The 14,313-nt window shown below is 48.8% G+C and overlaps 1 protein-coding gene across 1 annotated transcript in view; it reads left to right on the top strand.

The window, feature by feature from the left end:
- Positions 1–11,281, top strand: part of LOC121556375 (von Willebrand factor D and EGF domain-containing protein) — a 55,418-nt gene extending 44,137 nt beyond the window's left edge. The window contains exons 22-24 of the mRNA XM_045217361.1: positions 1,015–1,152; positions 3,012–3,284; positions 11,241–11,281. Of these exons, the coding sequence (XP_045073296.1) occupies positions 1,015–1,152; positions 3,012–3,284; positions 11,241–11,281 (452 nt within the window). The remainder of the gene's footprint in view (positions 1–1,014; positions 1,153–3,011; positions 3,285–11,240) is intronic.
- The last annotated feature ends 3,032 nt before the right edge of the window (positions 11,282–14,313 follow it).

The following is a 14,313-nucleotide window of genomic DNA, read 5'->3' as shown; positions in this document are numbered from 1 at the left end:
CGTAGCATTAATTAGCTAGGTCTTTCAAAATCTCTCGGTTCTCTTTTTGTGCATGCTGATGTTCAATCTCCGTTGTTCATTCATTGCCAACTGTTTTAAGAACTATCTGGCTTTGGATATGAGACACAGATTTCTCATGCTAGTTGTGTGCTATATGCAAGTTGTTCAATTCGCAGTAACCGGCTCTTGTCTACACGCTGTCGCGGGTGAAGAAGCAGGCAGGGGAAGCAGTAGAGTCGGCTGCTAGCAGCGCAGCCACAGAGCCAGTCTTTCCGTTGATACCACTCATATTGAAATGATTGTGTTATTTTCTGTCCCTTCCTTTGATGTAGGTCCCTAAGCTCAGGTGTTGGTCTTCCATCCCTTATCACCCGCTGTTTCGCTAGAAAATCCAACTTCGAAAACTGTTTCAGATGCAATATGTTAGCCATCCTGATCAGTTTACTTTATCTAGCAGGAAAACGAACGTAACAGGCAGATTATGTGTGACGTCCATAGGCAGGAGCTGGCTGTCCTCCTGCCTGTCCCATATCCTTTTGCATGCCAATATGCATGCGCATTTATTAGTTGAGTGCAGTGAAAATGAATGCCTGCCTTTCGGCGTCCATTAGCTGGCAGTATAAGGTAGAAACATGCATGCACAAGTCATGTCAATGGGTTTGGAGTTTGAGAGGTAGGAGAAAGGCCTTTCCCCTGGCCTCCTTGTGCAAATCGATTTTATCATGCAGAAAAAACATGAAGATGACAAAATGATTATTGGTAAAAATGTATATAGTTATTTTTTCATTCATTGTGCCTACCCTGACCGCACATCACTGGCTGAAAATACATGAACTCTCTGTTTGTTGTTGTAATGGTCTTCCTTGGCTTTTTGTCTCTGTGTGAGCTTGGCTCAGACCTTGGCTTTCTGTCTTTGTGAGTGTAAGGGCTACCTGTTGTAGTAATGGCTTTTGGCAGTCTGTCTTTGTGTTGTCTGTTGTAATAATGTCTGTCTGTCTCTGTGACTCTGTGTAGGCGCTACCTGTCAGGAGGATGTGAATGAGTGTGAGAGGATGCCCTGCTTGCATGGAGTCCAGTGCTTCAACAGCTTCGGCTCCTACAGGTGTGGAGGCTGCCCCCACGGCATGTTGAGAGATGGGACCACCTGCACAGGTAGGCATGGTCAATCAATCAAATGTATTTATCAACACTTTTTACATCAACAGGTAGGCATGGTCAATCAAATCACTGGTGCTACTACACTATTGTATCAATTTGAAAATTCACTTCCATACAAACAGACTGTGGGCCTTGTTTATCAATATAGAAAAGGGATTGATTTGATATGAATATAAGAAATGTTGCAAAGATGTTCCAGAGGTACTTGCAACTTTCTCCCACCTGTAATATTGAACTGTATGGAAACGTAAAGCTGCATGCACCTGTAACTGTGGGAAGACCAGACAAGCACTATTATCATTGACAATACAAACAGGAACAATAAGACATTCCAGCTCAGCATTCCAGAGAATTCCCATATCTGGATATCATTACACACACAATAATGGGAATAGTTGCCACTGTACTTTGAACCACTCACATGATAACCAACATGGATGCATGTTCAACGGAAACCAGAGGGCAGGTGATGGCTCGCCCCTTCTCTCCCCTCTCCCCCTTCCCTCCCATAATTTATTTTGTGTGTGTTCTCTTTTCTTCATTTTTGTGGGGGTTAAGGGAGGGTTGTTGAGCTGAGTTAATTGGTGAAGCACTTCCCCTCTGAGGGAGAGCAGAGCATAGTGTATCCTGTCACCTGGCCCCAGGCTCAGAGAGCTGCAGCAGCACCTCAGGTGTGCCTCTCTCTGTTGACAGCTAACTGACAAAGGCCATTAGAGCTGAGGTGAGATGTGGGAACTTGGAAGGGTACAGAGGAGGGAGCAGAGAGTAGGGCTGAGAGGAAGGAGCATGGCTGAATACAGTGATGAGGTAAGGGGCCTGGCTAGCAGCAGGGAGATGGAAGAGGAGCATGATCTGGTGGAATACAGAGTGATCTATCGCCTGGGCCACAGAGCTGAGGTGAGGTAAGGTAATGTAAGGTGAGGTGAAGTGTGGGGCCTGGGAGAGCATGGAAGGAGCATGGCCTGGCTGAATACAGAGGGATCTACCGCCTGGGCCACAGGGCGAGGGGAACAGGGCTACGGGGAACAGGGGCTAAGCTGGGGCACCATCCATAAAACACACATATACCTGCACCTAGAGGGCTGTTTGTTTCTGATTAATCATCCAATTTTCATTCAGGAGACGTTTGTTTCTGTAGTTCAGGGTAAACCGCTTGAATTCCCCAGGAGTTAACCACATGCACACACACGCATTCATGCAGGCACGCACGTACGCACACGCACATGTACACACACACACACACATACACACACACATATACACACACATGCACATACACACACACAAAGTCACCATTTTCTCCCAAAAAGCCATGCCATGTTTCCACCAACATCCCTCTTTTATTTTCTAAGCGTCTTAGCCTTTCCTTCTCCCTAATCTTTTTCTCCCTCTGAGTGATGAGTTTCGGCTGAGTGGTTCTCTGCTTTGTTTATTTCAGTTCCATACCGCCTCTGCAGGAGTTACACTGTCAGGTTTATTTCACTTGCCGTTTCTCTGCTCTGCCGTCATCAATCACACAGTCTCTCTCTCTCCTCCTGCTCCTCGGGCTCTGCTTTCCTTTCTTTCTGCTTTTATTTATTTTTTTACGATTCTGCTGCTCATAGATCTATTGAGGAGCTGTGATTTCTAGTGGTGTAGGTGTGGGATGAAAAATTTTGATAAACTGTCGTCCAACATTCTTGAAAAGTGTGTGAGAACTCAGGTTTCTATGAAATGTATATTAAAAACAACTTCTGGCCCTGAACCTGAAGTGTCCTCTATCGATCTCTCTCCCAGCATCATAAAAGCACTGACATGTTATGAAGCCCACCTCTTACTCTCTCCATGTGTCCATATCTGTCTCTACACAACAGCTCCTGTACGGTCGATTCCCATTGTCCCCAGCATTGGACCCACCACTGTCCCTACCACCACTACCACCACTACCACCACCACCTCTAAGACCTCACTCATCAACAGACCAGACCAACACAATCCACCCAGGATGGACACTGGCAGACCTGGAATCCCACCGACCAACAAGCCTGGACTCCCACAAACCAACATGCCTGGACTTCGAGAGACCAACAGGGCACGTGCCAAGGCCCCAGCTGTACATACACCGTCTAAGAATGGACAAAAAACTGGCAAGTACCCTGAGTATACCAAACATTAGGAACACCTTCCTAATATTGAGTTGACCTCCCCCACCCCCGCCCACCCTCCCCTTTTGCCCGCAGAATAGTCTCAATTCGTTGTGGCATGGACTCTACAAGGTATCGAAAGTGTTCCACAGGGATGCTGGCCCGTGTTGACTCCAATGCTTCCCACAGTTGGGTGATAGACCATTCTTGATACACATGGGAAACTGTTGAGCGTGAAAAAGCAAGCAGCATTACAGTTCTTGACACAAACCGGTGCGCCTGGCACCTACTACCATACCCCGTATTTCCCAAAGCCTCTGTCTGATACTCAGATCGCCTACAAAAGGCTGTTTAACACCAAGGCTCCTATAATAGTCCATCAGGGGTGTCACATTACTCCGCGACTGAACACCTCATTGGCATTGGCAGCTATAGCCAGCCCAGTTAGCGGCCTTGCAAAATTGCCTGTCATCATCATCACACTAAAAGGCTGGAGATGGGATTGAAAGGCACACAGCAAAATATGTCATCTCCCGTCGGCCCCGTCGTTCCGATAAAACCACCCATTGTCTGAGTGGATTCTGCTGCCCTAGTCGAAAATGAGACAAAATTCACAGGCAATAAGCCTTGATATGTGGAGTCATAACGCTGATAAATCACTTCTTAATAAAAGACAGATGGTCCGTTCTTTTTCCTCTTTTGTCCCCGTGAAGATGAAACGCTTTATTAGCGAGAGAGAGGAGAAGAAATGCTTTGTGGCACGCAAATAGGAAAAAGAGAAAGGTTGTCAGTGTCACGTTTCAAAGCTTCTAACTGCACTGCAATGACAGTCATTCTGTCTCAGTCTGCTCTCTTCCATAGATCCGTCATAGAATAGAGATATGCGGATAAATGTACAATACCAATACAATACAGCATAGTCTAGCCATAATGCACTTTTGATGATGTGGTGGTTTGATGTGGTGCCACTACAAGGTGCGAAGCAAAGGACAAGGACAAAGTTATGGGACAAAGAATCCATCTAAAAGTGCTAATAACACCAGCAGTTTTAGTTCTAAAGGAAACATCTTTGTTTAAAACTAATAGGGCGATTGGCATTTTCATCACTCTTCTTTGTGGGTGGGGGAGAGAGGGGAGCCCAGGAGGGGAGTGAAGGCCTATGGGTAGAGAGAAGCTGATGCAGCTGGATTGGGGGTGAGGGCGGGTCTGGAGGTGAAGACAGGGGACACAGTCGGGGTCTCACACACACACACATCTCGCTCTCTCTCGCTCCAAGTGTCATGAGCACTCTCTCTCCCTGGTAGCAACATTAATTGCATTCAATTATCTTCCACTCTGCTCACCTCCCTCTCTCTACTCAGCCTAACTAGCTCCACCTGCCCTGCTCTGCTCTTGTTACCTGGCCAGCTGCACTGCATTTCCCACTCACCATCCTCACCTTGCCTCACTCTGTTCTAATTACTCTGCCAGCTGAACTGCATTTCCCCACTACCTCTCCCAGTATATCAAGCCCTGGTTTTCAGCCAAGCCCTGTCAGATCGTCTTCAAACCCGGACCAGTAACCTGCCTGTCTGCGCTCTGACTCCTGTTTGTGATACCGATCCTTTCTTGACTGCCTCCTTGTTCTACTGCCCCGTCTATCCCAACCTGCCTTCTGGACCTCGACTACTCTCCGATCTTCAGCCCCTCCGGTAACTCGTTTCTGCCTTCTGTCTCTCACCACGATATTTGCCCAGCCCTGATCTGTACTTCTGCCTGCCATTCATATTGCTGTTGTGTGTGTGTGTTTCCCCAGGTCTCCGACCACCAGATGAGCGTGCCCAGACGTTTCACCACCCTCAGCCCGATACGCCGCTCCATCACTGGGGAACACACACACTAAGCACTTGGACTGGACACCCCCGGACATTTGGTGACCCCCGAGCACAGGTACCCACAGGAGGACCCTGAAAGACCCCTGACACCCCTGGGACTCCTCTTCCCGCCTGTAACCTTGAATAAAGAACTCTGAATTTGAACTTGCGCTCTTGGGTCCTCTTCTGTTCGTGACAGAACGATCTGACCATCATGGACCCAGCGCACTCCCTGACCACGATGGAGGAAGAGCCAGAGAGGACTGCCCTACAGCGACTGGGCAGCTCTGAGGGAGACATAAATCGGATGGCTGGCGACATCGCTTCCCTTCTCCAGCTATTCAACCAGCAGCAACAACAGTTCCAACTGCAGCAACAACAGCTAGCCCAAGCCCTGCAACTACTCTCAAGCCCGGCTACTCCACCTGCACCCCCCTGGTCCTTTTGTTCCTGTACCACCGATACTCCTTCATCCCTCCGCTGGAGGTCCCAATGCTGCAGGCCCGGCAGTGCTGCCACCAGATCCCCACGCTCCTGAACCAAGGATTGGGAACCCGGAACGTTTTGATGGCAACCAGAAGCAAGTAAGACCATTCTTGAGCAGCTGCCGAATCCAGTTTGCACTACAGCCCAGGACTTTCTCAACAGAGGGAGCCAAGGTGGGGTATGTCATCACACATCTCACCGGTCGAGCTCGGTTGTGGGGAACGGCGGAATTCGACCGGCAAACCCCAGCCTGTGCCTCCTTCAGTGCCTTTGAGGAGGAGATGTTAAAGGTCTTTGACCTAGGCTCGCCAACAGCCGAAGCGTCACAAGCTCTGCTCACCATCCGTCAGGGCAATCGGACAGTGGCAGACTTCTCCATTGACTTTCGTACCCTGGCCAGTCAAAGCTCGTTTAACCCAGAGGCACTGGTGCAAGCCTTCCTCCATAGCCTGGCGGACTATATCAAGGACGAGCTTGTTTCCCATGACCCGCCCTCAACGCTTGATGCCGCCATTGACCTTGCCGTTCGCATTGACCGCCGTATACAGACCCGGAGGAGGGAGAAGGGGCCGTCTCAGTCAACCTGCCATCCGTACTCGGGTCGATACCGCTTCTGTCCAGCCCCTGCCTGTCAAGTCCCATAGCCAACTCAATCAGCCTGAGCCCATGGAGATTGGCCGTGCCTCTCTGACTCCCGAGGAGCGTCGGGCGCCGTCTAAGCTCCAACCTTTGCCTCTACTGTGGTGGCGAGAATCACCGTGTCGCTACTTGTCCGGCAAAAGCCGCAGCTCACCAGGTGTAGGGGAGATCCGGGTGAGCTCAACAAGCCTTCAGTCTCCCTCCATCCGAAAGACCCTGCTTCATCTCCGCCTTCAGCTTTCTGACAAGACTCATACATTGGCCGCCCTTGTGGATTCCGAGCCGAAGCAAACATCATGGACCCTGAGCTTGCACAGCAACTGGGCGTGAACCATCATCAACTGACACAACCCATTCCTGCACGAGCCCTGGATGGGCATCATCTTGGCACTGTCACTCACATCTCCGCCCCTGTGACAATCCTGCTGTCAGGAAACCACCAGGAGTCCATCCAGTTTCACCTCCTACACTCACCTGGCCAACCACTCATTCTTGGATACCCGTGGCTCCGTCAGCACAACCCCCACATCGACTGGGAGACAGGAACAGTCCGTGAGTGGGGAAGGAGTTGTCACCAGACCTGTTTAAGGGGGGCCACCCTGCCCGTTCACCGGGAAGGATCTAGCGCTACCTCCGACATATCCAATGTTCCGGCCTGTTACCACAGCCTGAAAGAGGTGTTCAACAAATCCAAGGCGACATCTCTACCCCCACACAGACCCTATGACTGCGCGATTGATCTCCTGCCTGGCACAGCACCTCCCAAGGGTCGTCTGTATTCACTGTCAGCCCCGGAAAGAAAGGCCATGGAGGACTACATTAATGACTCTCTTGCCTCCGGGATAATTAGACCGTCGTCTTCCCTCGCAGGAGCGGGATTCTTCTTTGTCGGCAAGAAGGACGGTTCTCTTCGTCCATGCATAGATTACCGGGGTCTGAACGACATCACGGTTAAGAATCGCTACCCACTGCCCTTACTTTCGTCTGCCTTCGAACTGCTGCAGGGAGCCACTGTATTCACTAAGCTGGACCTTCGCAATGCCTACCATCTGGTGCGGATGAGGGAGGGAGACGAATGGAAGACAGCGTTCAACACACCAACCGGCCACTATGAATATCTCGTCATGCCCTTCGGCCTCACCAATGCCCCAGCAGTTTTTCAAGCCCTAGTGAATGATATCCTCAGGGACATGCTAAATACGTTCGTATTTGTGTACCTTGACGATATTTTAATATTCTCAAAGACTCTGTCAGAACACACGCACCACGTCCGGTTGGTCCTGCGCCGCCTGCTGGAGAACTCTCTTTTCGTGAAGGCAGAGAAGTGCGAGTTCCATGCCAAGACCGTTTCATTCCTGGGGTATGTGGTGACCGAGGGCAGCATTCAGATGGATCTCACGAAGGTGTCGGCTGTCACTTCCTGGCCAGTTCCTGAGTCTCGGAAGAAGTTGCAACAGTTCCTGGGCTTTGCCAACTTTTATAGGAGATTCATCAGAAACTATAGCACAGTGGCTGCACCCCTCACGGCGCTAACCAGCACTAAACAACCGTACCAATGGACATCAGCTGCTGATAAGGCCTTCAATATCCTCAAGACATGTTTCACTTCTGCTCCCATCCTCCAGATGCCAGATGCAGCAAGGCAGTTTGTGGTGGAGGTAGATGCTTCGGACGTGGGAGTGGGTGCAGTGCTTTCTCAAAGAGCAGCTGAGGATGGCAAGATGCACCCCTGTGCCTTCTACTCCCGTCGGCTAACCCCTGCCGAATGCAACTACGACATTGGGAACCGCGAGCTGTTGGCTGTCAAGCTCGCCCTTGAAGAATGGCGGCACTGGTTAGAGGGGTCAAAGGAACCATTCGTAGTGTGGACAGACCACAAGAACCTGGAGTATATCCAAACAGCCAGGAGGCTGAACTCCCGTCAACAGCGGTGGTCTCTGTTCTTTACGCGCTTCAATTTCACGCTCTCCTACCGCCCGGGATCTCGCAACATCAAACCTGATGCTCTTTCCCGGATGTTTCAGAAGGACGAGACCACCGCCATGACAGCTCCCATTCTTCCCAGCCACTTGGTCGTAGCGGCCCTCACCTGGGAGATCGAGAAGCAGGTCATGGAGGCTCTTCGGGACCAGCCAGGTCCAAGCACCAGCGCCCCCAACCGTCTGTTTGTTCCAGCAAATCTCAGGTCACCTGTGATTCAGTGGGGCACGAATCCCGTCTGGCCTGTCATCCCGGCATCACTCGCACCCTTCATCTGGTCCGCCAGCGGTTCTGGTGGCGGGGGATGAGACGGGATGTCCGAGAATTCATCCGAGCTTGTCCCACTTGTAACCGAAACAAGACTCCCAACCAGCCTCCTGCTGGGTTGCTGCAACCCCTACTCATACCCAAGAGGCCCTGGTCCCACGTTTCACTGGACTTTGTTACGGGCCTTCCGCCCTCTGACGGACACACAGTCATCCTTACCATTGTTGACCGCTTTAGTAAGATGACCCACTTCGTGCCCCCTTCCCAAACTACCCTCTGCTAAAGAGACCTCCCAGGTGGTCCTGGAACATGTGTTTCGTATCCATGGCCTACCCCAGGATATAGTGTCAGACCGGGGCCCGCAATTCTCAGCAACCTTTTGGAAGGAGTTCTGTCATCTCCTTGGGGCCACCGCCAGCCTATCGTCTGGATTCCACCCGCAGTCAAACGGCCAGACTGAACGCATGAACCAGGAGCTGGAGAAGGCACTGAGGTGTGTGGCTTCCCAAAATCCCCGGGCCTGGGCTCAACACCTGCTCTGGGTGGAATATGCCCATAATTCACTCACCAGTTCCTCCACCGGGCTCTCCCCCTTTCAGTGTGTCTACGGGTATCAACCTCCACTGTTTGCCAGCCAGGAGGCGGATGCCACCTGTCCGTCTGCTCTTGCGTATGCCCGCCGCTGCCGCCGCACTTGGGCCCAGGCTCGCACTGTGCTCCTGAAGTCTGGAACCAGCTACGCCGTCGGTGCCAACCGACGGAGGACCCCAGCACCTACTTACCGGGTTGGTCAGAAGGTCTGGCTGTCTGCCCGGGATCTGCCGCTGCGGGTTGTATCACGAAAGCTGGCCCCTCGCTTCATTGGTCCTTTTCCTGTGCAGAAAGTCATCAGTCCAACGGCGGTCCGACTTCAGTTGCCCGCTTCCATGCGGGTCCACCCCACCTTCCACGTCTCCAAGGTCAAGCCGGGTCCATGAAAGTCCCCTGGTCCCTGCAGCTCCGGCGCCACCTCCTCCGCGCCTCGTAGATGGCGGTCCTGTCTTCACCGTCCGGCGGCTGCTCCGCTCTAGGCGAAGGGGTAGGGGTCTCCAGTACCTCGTTGATTGGGAGGGATATGGTCCAGAGGAGAGGACCTGGATCCCGGCCAGGAGGATAGTGGACCGGACCCTTATCACTGACTTCCACCGACTACATCCTGATCAGCCTGCAATCCGTGAGGGGCCGTCCAAGAGGGGTTCCTAGCCGTCCGGCCCGCCCCTGCTCCTGTCTCAGTGCCTGTCCTGTCTCCCGACCGTGACCCTCCAGCTCCTTCTGAGGATGAGGAGATTCACTCGGACCGCTCGGAGGAGTTCTGACCCGCCGCCTGCTCCCCTCCACCCTCCCGGCATGATGTTGTTCTTGGGACTTCTGGGGCCGTCCCTTGGAGGGGGTCCTGTCATGAGCACTCTCTCTCCCTGGTAGCAACATTAATTGCATTCAATTATCTTCCACTCTGCTCACCTCCCTCTCTCTACTCAGCCTAACTAGCTCCACCTGCCCTGCTCTGCTCTTGTTACCTGGCCAGCTGCACTGCATTTCCCACTCACCATCCTCACCTTGCCTCACTCTGTTCTAATTACTCTGCCAGCTGAACTGCATTTCCCCACTACCTCTCCCAGTATATCAAGCCCTGGTTTTCAGCCAAGCCCTGTCAGATCGTCTTCAAACCCGGACCAGTAACCTGCCTGTCTGCGCTCTGACTCCTGTTTGTGATACCGATCCTTTCTTGACTGCCTCCTTGTTCTACTGCCCCGTCTATCCCAACCTGCCTTCTGGACCTCGACTACTCTCCGATCTTCAGCCCCTCCGGTAACTCGTTTCTGCCTTCTGTCTCTCACCACGATATTTGCCCAGCCCTGATCTGTACTTCTGCCTGCCATTCATATTGCTGTTGTGTGTGTGTTTTCCCCAGGTCTCGACCACCAGATGAGCGTGCCCAGACGTTTCACCACCCTCAGCCCGATACGCCGCTCCATCACTGGGGAACACACACACTAAGCACTTGGACTGGACACCCCCGGACATTTGGTGACCCCCGGAGCACAGGTACCCACAGGAGGACCCTGAAAGACCCCTGACACCCCTGGGACTCCTCTTCCCGCCTGTAACCTTGAATAAAGAACTCTGAATTTGAACTTGCGCTCTTGGGTCCTCTTCTGTTCGTGACACCAAGGGGGTTCTGACCTTGGTAGCGTATCAATCAATTACTCAGAGACTTTCATCCTGAAGCACCGTAATGAGCCTCCTGCCATCAAAACACAAAGTGCCAACTAAGAGTTTCTCCACAGCCCTAATTTGGTTATAAAGTACCTTTATATAATTGGTCTTCCAAGACTTTGCATTTTAATCAAAGACATTTGAGCAATTAGCAGCTGTAGCAGCTTTGGATTTAACTGCGAGTTCTGCCACATAAAATTTGTCAGGCAGTGTTGAATATAACTCCCAGGTAGGCAACTGTACGTAGGTGGTATTTGTGAGCTGTTTACATCTACGGGTCTATTTGAATTATGCCTAATCATGAAATATGCAAACGATAAGAGCATGGTGTGGCCGATGCAGAGGCATTGACAACTGATTACAGCATCCCGCTGAGCATAAACAAATGGTGAACATCAGCTGTTCTGTGAAGGCTAGGGGAGAGGAATTCATTCATAAATAATGTCCTGGGGCTGATAACAGTGATTCTGTGTTCCAGGCCTAGGGCTATCATCCCATGCAGGAACAACAGCAATGTGACCGTGCGTGTGCCAGCCGACCATGCTTCCTGGGGGTCCAGTGCATCGACCGACGTCTGCCCTACACGGGCTATGTCTGTGGGCGCTGCCCACCGCCCCTCCATGGCAACGGACGCACCTGCACCAAAACCGCTCGTGGTAAGACTTCGGCTGGAAGTGTTTCACCACCTCCCTGGCCATATCTACTAGCCTGGTCCCAGATCTGGCACCAGGCTATCTAAATACATTAGTACATGCACCACACATTGGCTTTTAGTAGTTTTTCTACTGTCACTGTTGGAAAACTATTTGGAAACAATCTGACATGGTGTGAATTGTCCTCAACTGCCTTTACCTCCCTATTCAACCTGGTCTGAGGGCAATTCATAAGATTTGGTATGTAAATGTGTTCCCTCCATTTAGTATGCTATATTTAGTTATGTTAGGTTACATGGAATGGAATTGCGGTTGTACAATATCAGACAAATTAGAGGACGTATAGCATCAAATGTTTTACCCGGTCGTACAATAGCATACGAATTGGATGAAGTAACTTATCAATCATCTTGGAGGACCTATAGTATTATACGTCTTTCTCTGAGACCAGGTTGCTTGTTGCATCCTAACAACCAAGGATAATGATTTTATTAACCCTCGTGTTGTCCTCCCAAATGCCTTACGCCTTTTGTCCTCTGGGGTCAAAAATGACCCCGCCTGGTTTGACTGTTTATAAAGCATACAGTATACATTTTCAATCAATTCTGTGTTACATCTTTAATCTTACTTCTGTTCAACCCATTACTAGAATTTTTTTCATTTGTTTTGGAATTTAGAGCCAATAGACCTTGTTTACATAAAAGTATACCCTGTTTTTAAGTAAAAATACAATGAAACTATGAAATATTTTGACCTATTATTATTTTGACTATTTGACTTATCACTGAGTGGTATTTGTAAAAGTTTAGTGAGGATGCTGTTTTTGAATCATTTTATTTTTTATTAATGACAGCCCATAATCACACCTTTTGTCCTCTGGGGTCAAAAATGACCCGCCTGGTTTGACTGTTTATAAAGCATACAGTATACATTTTCAATCAATTATGTGTTACATCTTTAGTCTTACTTCTGTTCAACCCATTACTAGAATTTTTTTCATTTGTTTTGGAATTTAGAGCCAATAGACCTTGTTTACATAAAAGTATACCCTGTTTTTAAGTAAAAATACAATGAAACTATGAAATATTTTGACCTATTATTATTTTGACTATTTGACTTATCACTGAGTGGTATTTGTAAAAAGTTTAGTGAGGATGCTGTTTTTGAATCATTTTATTTTTATTAATGACAGCCCATAATCACACCTTTTGTCCTCTGGCGTCAAAAAATGACCCCGCCTGGTTTGACTGTTTATAAAGCATACAGTATACATTTTCAATCAATTCTGTGTTACATCTTTAGTCTGAAAATAACGTTAGTTGTTTAATACTATGCTCTTTATGATTCAAACAAATTTGAAGTAATTTGATTGAATTATGGGTGTTTTACTAAATGTAATAACTTCTGTTGTCCTCTGGGATCAAAGAGACCCCGCGCACAAAGTTTACATACTGCTTGGCAAAACATCTTTGATCATGTTTCTTTGATGTGTGGGGTCAAGCAATGGATTATGACAAAAAAAAAAAAAAGTATTTTCTCACAGGTGTTTGGGCATTTCACATTTTAGTCGAGAGAGACAGGCAGCACAATGAGGAGGCAGAAGTTTTATAATGCACAGGAGGCTTGCAAGATAATTTTTGAAATAAAAGAAAATAATGACCAGGAGGACAATGCTGCACATAATGAGGATGAATCAACTGATGAAGAGGTTCAGGGTCAGAAGAGGAGAACATAATGATGAGGTGATAGATCCAACATACAGACAGCATGCTACTTCTTCCTCCGAAGATTCCCCATCTCCTGCTGCAGAAATGGAAGATGATTATGAATATAAGGAAATGGATGAACGGATGAGACGTAGAATCTGAAGCTGGTATGGAAGAAGTGTCAGAAGTGGAGCACTGCACCTAGTTATGATGAAGAATCAACAGATGAGGTGAATCTGAAGTTGAAATGGAAGAAGTGTCAGAAGTGGAGGACATCATCTATTATGATGAAGACGGAAGAATCAACAGATGAGGTAGAATCTGTGGAATCAACAGATGAGGTAGAATCTGTGGAAGAGGACCCATCTCAGCTGGGTCCTCTTCCTCAGATTCTACCTTCATCTGTTGATTCTTCGTCTTCATCATAATAGATGATGTCCTCCACTTCTGACACTTCTTCCATTTTCAACTTCAGATTCTACACTCATCTGTTGATTCTTCATCATAATAGGTGCAGTGCTCCACTTCTACACTTCTTCCATACCAGCTTCAGATTCTACGTCATCATCGCTCATCCATTTCCTTATATTCATAATCATCTTCCATTTCTGCAGCAGGAGATGTGGGGGAATCTTCGGAGGAAGAAGTAGCATGCTGTCTGTATGTTGGATCTATCACCCTCATCATTATGTTCCTCTCTTCTGACCCTGAACCCTCTTCATCAGTTGATTCATCCTCATTATGTGCAGCATTGTCCTCTGGTCATTATTTTCTTTTATTTCAAAATTATCTTGCCAGCCTCCCCTGTGCATTATAAACTTCTGCCTCCTCATTGTGCTGCCTGTCTCTCTCAGACTAAAGTAAATGCCCAAACACCTGTGAGAAAATACTTTTTGTTGTTGTTGTTGTTGTCTTAACCATTGTTTGGCCCCACACATCAAAGAAACATGATCAAAGATGTTTTCAAGCAGTATGTAAACTTTTGTGCTGCGGGTCTTTTTGACCCCAGAGGACAACAGAAGTGATTACATTTATTAAAACACCCAAATTCAATCAAATTACTTCAAATTTGTTTGAATCATAAAGAGCATAGTATTAAACAACTACCGTTATTTTCAGACCAATTGATGAATAAAAAAACATATTTTGTCGGCAAAAGATTTAATTTGGGGTCAGAATGACCCCAGGACAA

This window comes from Coregonus clupeaformis, unplaced genomic scaffold, assembly GCF_020615455.1.
Source record: "Coregonus clupeaformis isolate EN_2021a unplaced genomic scaffold, ASM2061545v1 scaf1027, whole genome shotgun sequence".
NCBI lineage: Eukaryota > Metazoa > Chordata > Actinopteri > Salmoniformes > Salmonidae > Coregonus > Coregonus clupeaformis.
Note: the sequence above shows the minus strand (reverse complement) of the source record. Positions and strands in the feature narration are given on the sequence as shown.